The sequence below is a fragment of the Ursus maritimus genome (genome assembly GCF_017311325.1).
Source record: "Ursus maritimus isolate PB19 chromosome X unlocalized genomic scaffold, ASM1731132v1 scaffold_X1, whole genome shotgun sequence".
Taxonomy (NCBI): domain Eukaryota; kingdom Metazoa; phylum Chordata; class Mammalia; order Carnivora; family Ursidae; genus Ursus; species Ursus maritimus.
The window spans coordinates 10,324,592-10,334,073 of record NW_024423319.1 but is presented as its reverse complement, the minus strand read 5'-3'; the positions used below and the strand labels follow the sequence as shown (position 1 = coordinate 10,334,073).

Below are 9,482 nucleotides of genomic sequence, written 5' to 3'. Positions count from 1 at the left end.
GGGGGGGTAGCATTTTTGCTTTTTCATTTCACAGACGATTGCTCAACACAGACTGAAATACACCAAAAGAAGAAAATAGTCTTTTTATACCTAGGGAAGAAGCTACTACTCTTAAAATGATCACTTCAAGGTAACAGACATCCAAATTGATGTGGTTTTCTTTGAAACCTCATCAGTAAATCATTTCTTGCACAGTAGGTTCGGCATTAACCCTGCATTTAGGATAGGTAGTGTTATGGAGGGCTGGCTGCTGCATACCAACGTCAGTATCAAGTTCTTCGTCAGGAATTAGAGACTGTCCCGGATACCAAGCAGGACAACACTGGCAAAAAAACAAAAAGTGAACTGCAGATAGGTCAAAACAGGCTATATTTACTCTTAGAAAAATTTCTTAAAATGTTACTGGATACGTTGTTTTAAATGCTAGTTTATAATAGAACACAATGGAATCTTTTCTTTTTAACACCATACGTTCCAATGGTCTTCACATACATTGTGTTTCAATGCAACATGTTAGCCAGCATACACATCCTATTAGGGATGGAACATAATAAACTTGCCATCTGGTGCCGGCTATTTCTACAGTTACCGTAAACTCACATTTCTCTCTATGCATCAGATTAGTCAACAGGTTGAACTGTCATCACATTAAAAATATGCAAAATTGTTTGCTTTGTTGTATGATTTTTAAAGAAAGATATTTTCTTTCATTTTATGAGATTTTGTTGAAACCAGAGTTTCTTGAATCCTGTTCAAAGAAGTTTTGCTCCTGTGTTATTAGGAGTCCAAGTACTCTGAACCACTCCCCCTTTTAATGCCTCCTGCAAACTCAGTGTTTTTCAAGCTCTAAATTTCAATGGTTATGACAGAAACCAAGTCTCAGTGGGAAAAGCAGTGCCCTTCAGATTCCTCAAACAAATATAAGAGTTCTACCAACTTATCACTCATCCAGTTTTGCAGAAATTCCATTCACATAACTCCAATGCAAATCTACCAGTTTTACCATATCAAATGACCCAAAGAACACCGCAGGTATCCAGGGGAGACAATTCACCAGTGCATCTTTAGCTTGATTTTAATGTCAATTTAAGAGACAATCCAGGCTCTGTAGTTCTTAGAGAGACAAACTGCCTAACCATTGGCTAAAGGTTTTTCAAGTTAATGAACTTTTCATTTTTCACACTTTCAGTACCGAGAGATTTAACCAGGGAAAAGCTCAAAGCTCAGGGTTCAAACTACAGCATGGAAAAATAAAAGTAGAGACCAAACACCATCTACCTCCTTTGATCTCTCAAAGATGTCAATACTCCATTCCAGTGAGGGGGTGGGGGGAGTGGCTAAGCCCTGGAAGGAAACTTCAACCAAAGGGGGAAAAAAGATCTGTTTGGTGGCAATTTCAAAACAAGTTTCCAAACTGCAGAAGGGGCTACAGCCCCTTTGACTTGCAGGAATTACACATAAGAAAAGGACAGAAAATACTACAAGGCATGCTTATTATTTTAATTGCCCAGGGGTTTCCAATGCAAAGCACGACAACTTAAATGCATATTCCAAATTCTTGCTCCAAAGCCGTCTTCTTTGTGCACTGAAAAGGAGGAAAGACAACCCCATCAATTGTTCTCTGCAGATAAAGGCACTGTTTTGCAGATTTCCCCCCAGATCTAGGCCAGCTTTGTTAATGACCTGCCCACCCACCTGGGACCCTTCCCAAGGTGGCCCCCCGGGAACTGCCCCACACCCTCAGGTGCCCAAATGCTCGACAGTGGGCAGCCCCGAGAAGGCTGCCTTTTCGTTTAGCTGTTGGTCTCCACGAAGACGCAACCTGAAAGAATTTGTGCCGCTTATTTTCCTGGGAGGCGGGGGTCAACAGCTACATCTTTTTATCCCCCCCCCCTTTTTTTTGGTCCTCCCGAAACACACATCCAAAGGTGAATCTACAACCTTTTTCTGCAGAAAAAAAAAAAACATGAGCTCGAGATCCCAGAGCTACCAGGGGTTCTTTCACCGGCCAGGATTTAGGCAGTTAAGCAAAAGCTGAATGAAAGTTTTCGGGACTGTGACCCTCCCCCCCGCCCTTAGCTTAGGATCACCAGCTGTTACAGCACACACAAAAGCTACGACAGTGCCATTTCTCAAAGGCCCACGGTTAAATGAGATATGAAGAAAACGGGGCCCGAACAACGTGTAGGGTTCGAACTCGCAATGGCACGTTTTATATGGAAATGGTACCTGCGTGCTCCCCTCCCGGGCCCCGCCATTGTCCTGGAGAAGACAGCGTCCTCTCTGTGGCATTTTGAGGGGGTCGGACTTGCCGCGGACTCCCGGCCCAGCACAAGAACTCAAAATGGCATCCCCCACCCCTGAGGGCCCGGAGCAGAGGTTTTTCAGTCGGGACGGGAGGGTGGGGCGGCCTCCAGCGGGCTTCAAGTCCAAGTCCCCCGGGAGCCCCAACCCCCAGAAGGCTCGCCAACTTCCCACGCCCAGAATGCCCTGGAAGAACTTCTTCGCTTCCGTTTTTTTTTCCACAATTTTGCGTTCGGCCGCCACGACCTACATTCTCCCGCGAGGCGCTCGGAGCCGAGGAAGAACCAGGGAGTTTAAAGCACACAACAGTTCGGCAGCCCTCAGTCAGCGCTTTGCTGCGCTCCGCGGGGGTTCGCATCCGGCCGCCATATTCACCACTCGAGAGCCGCCCCAAAACCACCCCCCTTCCCCACACCCCTCTCCTCCCCTCCCTCCCTCCCCGCGCGGCCGAGGCCGCAGCGCTGCAAAGCCGCTTTCAACTCTCCCCCCCCACCCCCTGGCCGCCGGAGCGGCTCGACGGCTGCGGGGTGTGCGCCTGCGCGGGAGTGGGGGCGGAGGGGGGGGCCGGCGGGCTTGAAAAGGCCCGAGCGACGGGGAGCGGGGGAGGGGTTGGGGCCCCGGCCGAGCCTACTCTTTCCTCGCAGCGGGTCCCTGCTCGGGCCCCGGCCCGGCTCTCGCACGTGCGCGCTAAAAACCCACTTCAAAGTGTGCTCCCGGCGCGGGGGCGGCCCCCTCCGGGCCGGCCCTCGGACACTCGCACCCCCACACGGGCCGCCAACCAGGCCTCGGGCCTCACTCCCCTCCCGCCCCAAGCCCTGCGAAGAAACCGGGAGGGCCGAGCTAGAGGACGCCCGCCTAGGAGCCCCGGCAGCGGCAGCCGGGAGCGGCCTCCGGGCGTCCGAGTGCCTCCCTCCCTCCTCCCACCCCCACCGCCTGGAGAAAATGAATGGAACACAAAGTTTGCGGCCACCGCTACGCTGTGGCCTTCGGAGCTCACCATTGTTTGGGCTCGTATTGACCCCAGGTCCGGATTAGGCAGCGGCTGATTCCTGCTTTACAGCCCCGCCGGCCTAATGAGGCCGGGAGGCGATGGGGCGCGAAGCGTCCGCGGAACCCGGGCGACCGCCGGCTTACGGCCGCCAAGGGCCCTGTAGGTGGAGGTCAAAGGGTCAGCGGGCCGAGACCGCGAGAGAATTGACCCTAGGAAACGAGGTCCCCTCCCCCCGGCCCGAGCTTCGACCAGGACTTGCAAAAGCTTCGTGTGTGCACAGGGACCCTGGGCGCCCCGACGAGGGGCCCGAGGAGCGCGGAGCGGGAGCCCTGACTTCCGAAACGCCTGGCCTCATCCCCGGGGCAAAGCCTCGAGGGTCAGCCAGCCAGAGAGAAAAGCAGCCTAGCTGCCAGGCAGAGAACCCGCCCTTCGGGGCATGGGCACGCCAGTGGCTATTCTTATAGAAACTTGAGTGGCAAGAGGCCCTTCGACTTCTCTCCTGTTTGCGGGGGCGGGGGGAGCTTATCGGGGGAGGAGAGGGTGCCAGGGGCGCAGCGGCAAGGGGACAGCAGGCGGCAAGAAGGGGGGAGGGGCGAGAAGGTCCTGAGCACTACTTTCCAGGGAGGCTTTGTGAGCGGAGGCGGTCCCTGCTCGCTCTCCAACCTTCGCAGTAGCTGAGACCCACTGCCCCGCTTAGCCTGGACCCTGATCTTTAACCTTCCAAACTGGATGAAGGCCAGACTTCTGCCGGCTGGGAAATAGACCCCTCCCCTTTCCCCACCCAACAGTGGAAATCTTAAACTAAACCACCCATTTTCGAAAAGATAATGGACTTTTAACAAAGGTCTTACCAGGTGCAAGAAGGAAAATAACAGGTAGATCACTAAGAGCCCAGTTGACATTCATGGTTTCCAGCTGATCCATCTTTAGGGTTGCAAGGTTTTTTGTTTGGGGGGGTGCTTATTCTTTAAGGTATTTACTGAAAATTCAAGAATATAAATGTGCACTCCCAGAGTCAGATTACAGGAAGAAAATCTGTGAAAAGTTTTCTACTAAAATAAACTTTTCTTTGCCAACAAATGACAGGGCAGAGGACATAGGCTATTTGAGAAACATGATGCTACACCAGAATTAGAGGAAATCACGCAGAGGGGCAGCAAAGTTTTTACTTAATGTTACTTATCATCATTATTAATTGGTATCTTCCCCTCTTAGGACAACAGTGCTTTACTGTAAAATTTTATGGTAGAATAAAACCAAGCCTGCTAAGGAAAAATCAAACTCTTCTTTATGTCTCCTAAAGAGATATTTAGTATTTTTACTGGCAGGGAGGAGAAGCAAGTTTCTGAGAGACTCCTGCAACCAACCCACCAGTCAACGCCCACTTAAGATTAGGTTAAGTTGGGGGTGGAGAGGAAATTCATGGAGAAAACAGTAAACTGTGGAAGTTCAATGCATATTTCAGACTAAAAACACTATTCAGACTTAGGTTGGAAGACATTCAGCACCAATATTATGAATATACACTTTCTGCAAACCTGCTGAGCATTTAAAACGGCCTCTGGTTTGAAATGAAGGAAAAATCCTGAAACAGGAATTTGGTCCAGCACCCTCAATGTCAAGGTCAAGATTGGAATGTCTGGGGTAGGAGTGGTGGACTGACCAGGTTACCTGCTCATCACTTGTGAAGTCATCCCAATCTCTCTGTTCATGGCATTCAGGCCCTTGCCTTGTCTACTGGTGGAGGAAAGTGCAAAAAAACCCCATTCTCCACAAACAAAAAACTGCATCCAAAGCAATTTGCAATTAGAAACTGTCAATAATTGTTGACAAAGATCAGTAGATAACTTAAAATAGACTGCTTCAACTGTATCCAGGAAATCAAAGTTTCTTTTAATTATCAGAAGTTCTCTGAGCATTTCAATTTAAGGTTGATTTATTTGAACATGAAAAAAAATCAGGCACTAAATACAAAAATGTTATAACATAAATAAGATGTGCCAAGACTTTATTTCTTCAAAAAGAACAATAAACAAAATTCTATAATTCAAAATGATCATGTATAATACCAAATTGGCGGCCACCAAAAAAACCTAGAGCACTGCCCCTTCAAGAGAAGGAGGTACTTAAGCCTATTCATTACATTTCTAAATTCTTTACAATTCCTTATCTCCACCATTCTATTTGCTGATTCACAAGCCGGTTATTCATGCAGAGACTGGGCTCTCAATATTAAACGGTACCCTAAATTAGTTAAAAAAAAGTCAATACTCTACCCAGTCCAACCCCACAATATAGTAATCAGTTTTTTCATATAACAAATGTAAAAGAACTGTTTGTCCAAATGAGTTGCTTCGCTGAAGATTAAATGGATTGTTAATATTTTATCACAAAGCAAACAACCATTTTTCATTGTTATTGATTTTAATGGAAACAATGCTCTTAACATCTGTGCCTACAAACCATGAACTTTAAAAATACATATTTTGCAAATGTTTTTCTTTCCATCATACCATTTCAGAACCGCTGCAGTTATTACACCGCTATGAAAATGTTATGAATAACTGATAATTATGAATTGAACTATATACAGCAGAACAAGTCAGCCTTTGCCTTCCAAAATTGTAAATGGACTGGTTCTTTTAAGAAGCACTTTAACCACAAGTAAGCGGGTTCAACTGGCCTTACTCATCACCACTGTTTCAGACATACGCTTACTTTTGAAAATATATAGATAGCTAGATAGATTTGATAGGCAGATTAGATAAGTCATAGATACAAACATATATATGTATATGGGTGATCTCTCGATAGAATACACAGACATGCATCCTGCCACAATGTTCATTTTTATGTAAGGTAATAAAAAACTACGGGACATAAAACTCATTAGGTTACCTTATGTTTATATATGTAGGGCAGGGATGATTAAATCCAGCTTCTCAGTCTTTGAAATACAAGATTGAGATGTCATGGCCACTAACTGAACTGATCAGTAATATTTGATTTGCATGCCGAAAATCCAGGACAAACACATTTAAACTCGCAGTTAAACAACCATCTGAGCTACAGATAAAGAAAGGAGGGTCTCCCCAGATGGAAACTGACACTGTAAGGAATCTACACTGTAATAGAAAAATAATTTAACAATTAAAAAAGGGATCTGAGTGAGTTATAAATACCAACAAACAAGATTTCATTTGCTTACGTCTCCTCTTTGTAGAAGGAGGCTGTTACAAAACAAGAGAAAGGAGTCAGTGGTTCAAAAACTGTAAATTGTGTTCTTCTTTCAAAACAATAAAATTTAATGCTAAAGCAGTTATAATCAAAAGCTGTACAGCATTTGTTAGAAAACATTTTTTTCCATAAATATTGTTCAGTTCCCGGCACTTGTAGCAATAATTAAATTACAAACGATAAATATGGCATCAATGGATATGTATTTACAAAAAAAAAAGTTATTACAAAAGGCAACTGTATACTAAACGTCACAATCTGTGTAGAGTAACATCACATCCTCAGCCTGAAAAAATACTGAACAACAGTTTCGACCCCATTAGACAAAAATACATTCACAAGTGTAATGCTTTGAGGAAAAGTTCAAGACATAACAGGACTTTGGCACGGTTTAAGACTGTGAGAGTTTAAACAATCACCACTAAGGCGAAGAATTTCCATCAGTTTAACATCACCACCACCACCAAGCCTTCTATAACTTCCTCTCAAGAAACAGGACAAGTGTTAAAATGAGCTGAAGGAGTTTAGGAATGGGGTGTGCAGAGAGCAAGAAAAAAGGAGGAAAAAGCAGTGAAAAAGATTTTTTTTTGAAAACCCTTCAAATGCCAAAACATATTTTCTAATCCTGAGAAAAGGGCATGGCTACTTTTGGATCTTGCCCCAAAACCTTCCTGGACAATTGCAATTAACAAGATGTAACCCTATATATGGCCTCTTGCCTTAAAAACTCCATTTCCATCTGATTGGTCTCAGTTTCCTTTTTTAAAATGCATTTGGTCCATTCTATGGTTAACAGGGTTTGTGTTTGTGTTTGTCCTCAGACGTACCATTCGTTAAAATTGGGAGGAAGTCCAGGGTTGTGGCTGGTGCTAGTTTGAACTGCAGAAGGGGTTTTAGTGGTATCTTTACTGTTTGCAGAAGCTATAGCGGGTGGAGTGGAAGATTCATAGCCTGAACTGGCAGCAGGGGAGGAATCTGACCCTTGAGATTCATGAACCTAAAATTAACATGTATATATTATAATGAATATAATTCCAACTGGCATTGTGCAAGCAAAAACAAGAGCAGAATTCGAGCACTATAAGAGCAAGACCGCCCAGTGACCCACTTAAACAAGAACTGCTGCTGATTTGGGGTTTTTTTGTTTTTAATTTCCGTATTACCGATGTCTAGAAAACCCGGAGATGGTCGCCAACAAACAGTTTCAGCCCTAAGACTGGCATTACGGAAAAGGAATACAGCACCCTGTCTTACTCATGCCCTTTCTCCGCGGATGGAGTGGGATAAGCACTTAGTCTTTGGGGGCCTCTAAAATCCTCCCTCCCGGCCCAGGTTTCACCAACCCCGCTTTGGCTTGGGAAAGCAGGTACGGAGAGAGGTGGCACAGGCGCCCTGGGCGCTGCGAGGTCGCAGACAAATGCGTGGGAATCAGACCACGCTCGTCCGCCCTATTGTTTGATCGGCAGCCGAAGAGCGAATGAACCACCCACCCCCGGGTTCGGCGCGGGTACTCCGGACTCCCACCGCCGGCTGTGCCGGGAAGAGGCGGCCACTACAACCTCAAGCCCTGGCGAGCTCGGTTAGAGCTTCCCAGTAAACAACCAATTGTTCCCTCTGCTCCCTCCTCCTCCCCACTGTGCTCTCCCCACTGTGCTCTCCCCCGCCCCCGCCCCCGGGTGCCCAAAATGGGTTCAAGGTGTCACCGCTGGAGCAAATCGGATATAACGGATATAACGTGGAAGATACAGGGTTGGCAGCGCGGGCGCTTCCGTTCCGCGGCCCGCTGTCGGGCCGAGTGTTTATAAACCGCCGACCGCTAATAAAGAGGTAATTACCTTCATGTGCTTGCGCAGGGAGCTCGGGTGCGTGTAGGACTTGTCGCACACTTTGCAGATATAGGGCTTGTCCGAGGTGTGCACATGCATGTGCTTCTTGCGGTCGCTGCTGTTGGCGAAGCGTCTGTCGCAGCCTTCGAATTCACATTTGAACGGTTTCTCACCTGCAAGAGGCAAAAACGCAGAGAGGGGAAAATATGGTCAGGGCCCGGGGCTTCCTAGGGCCCAGTAGCGGGAGACGGAGCGCCCGGCGGTCTGGCCGGAGAGGGAGCGCCGACTTGGGGGCGGCTGTGGCATCTCGTTTCCCTGGAGAAAAATGGAGAGCGCCGGTTGAGCCCGCTGGGCTGGGAAGTGGTGGTCGGGGCGGGGGTGGGGCAGGGCCGGCCCCTGAACCTGCGCGTCCCTTTGTTCTCGCGCAGGATGGGGAAACCTCTGGCTCCTCCAAAGTTTCCCCTAACTTGTGCTTCCATCCCACCCGGCCCAGGGCCCCCAACGCGTGGCCACGCTCCGCCGCTACCTCGGCGACGTAACCCAGCCCGGGCGGGACAATGGACTGGGGACGGGACAATCACGTTCAGTCCCTTCTTTGTACCTTTTAATTCGCCTCTTTGAAATGCGGCGCTTTTGCTAAACCCAGTACTAAAAAGCATGGGTCGTCGTGCTTAACGTTCGAAAAGAGAAAACTACATAAACCCAGGGGCTCCGGACAGTTTTTACAAGATGTTCGGAACAAGCCACGAAACTGAGGTGCCTTTTCTACTTTAGCTTTCCTCCCGAAGGGCTGAATTGAACCTGGAACTCCAAATAAAAATAGTTTGACAAAAGTATCAGTCATTTAATTAGGAGATGTGCCAATCAAGGGTAAAAAAGAGCGGAAGTAACCGAAAGTTAGTTTCCATTAGCATTTCTATGGTTGCCTTCCCCGAATGTGTGCCGAGAGCTAAGTCGCTTGTAAGCAATCCGCTCTCATCACATTCGGAGTCCCTTCCTAGTAACCCAGAAAAGAGAGACAAAAAGAGGCGGCGCCAGTTTGTTCCTGGGCGCGAGAAGGTTCCAATTAGTTCCTGAGACCGCGGAGCCGTCTGCCCGGGAAGTTAGAACTGGGCAAAAGCGCC

General features: G+C 47.5%; 1 protein-coding gene across 1 annotated transcript in view; it reads right to left on the bottom strand.

The window, feature by feature from the left end:
- Positions 1 to 172: 172 nt before the first annotated feature.
- The window catches only part of LOC103672857 (zinc finger protein ZIC 3), a gene marked incomplete at its 5' end in the record, with an annotated part of 12,575 nt that continues 3,265 nt past the window's right edge, over positions 173 to 9,482 (bottom strand). Inside the window, one exon of the mRNA XM_008701558.2 lies at positions 173 to 322. Within this exon, the coding sequence (XP_008699780.2) occupies positions 173 to 322 (150 nt within the window). The remainder of the gene's footprint in view (positions 323 to 9,482) is intronic.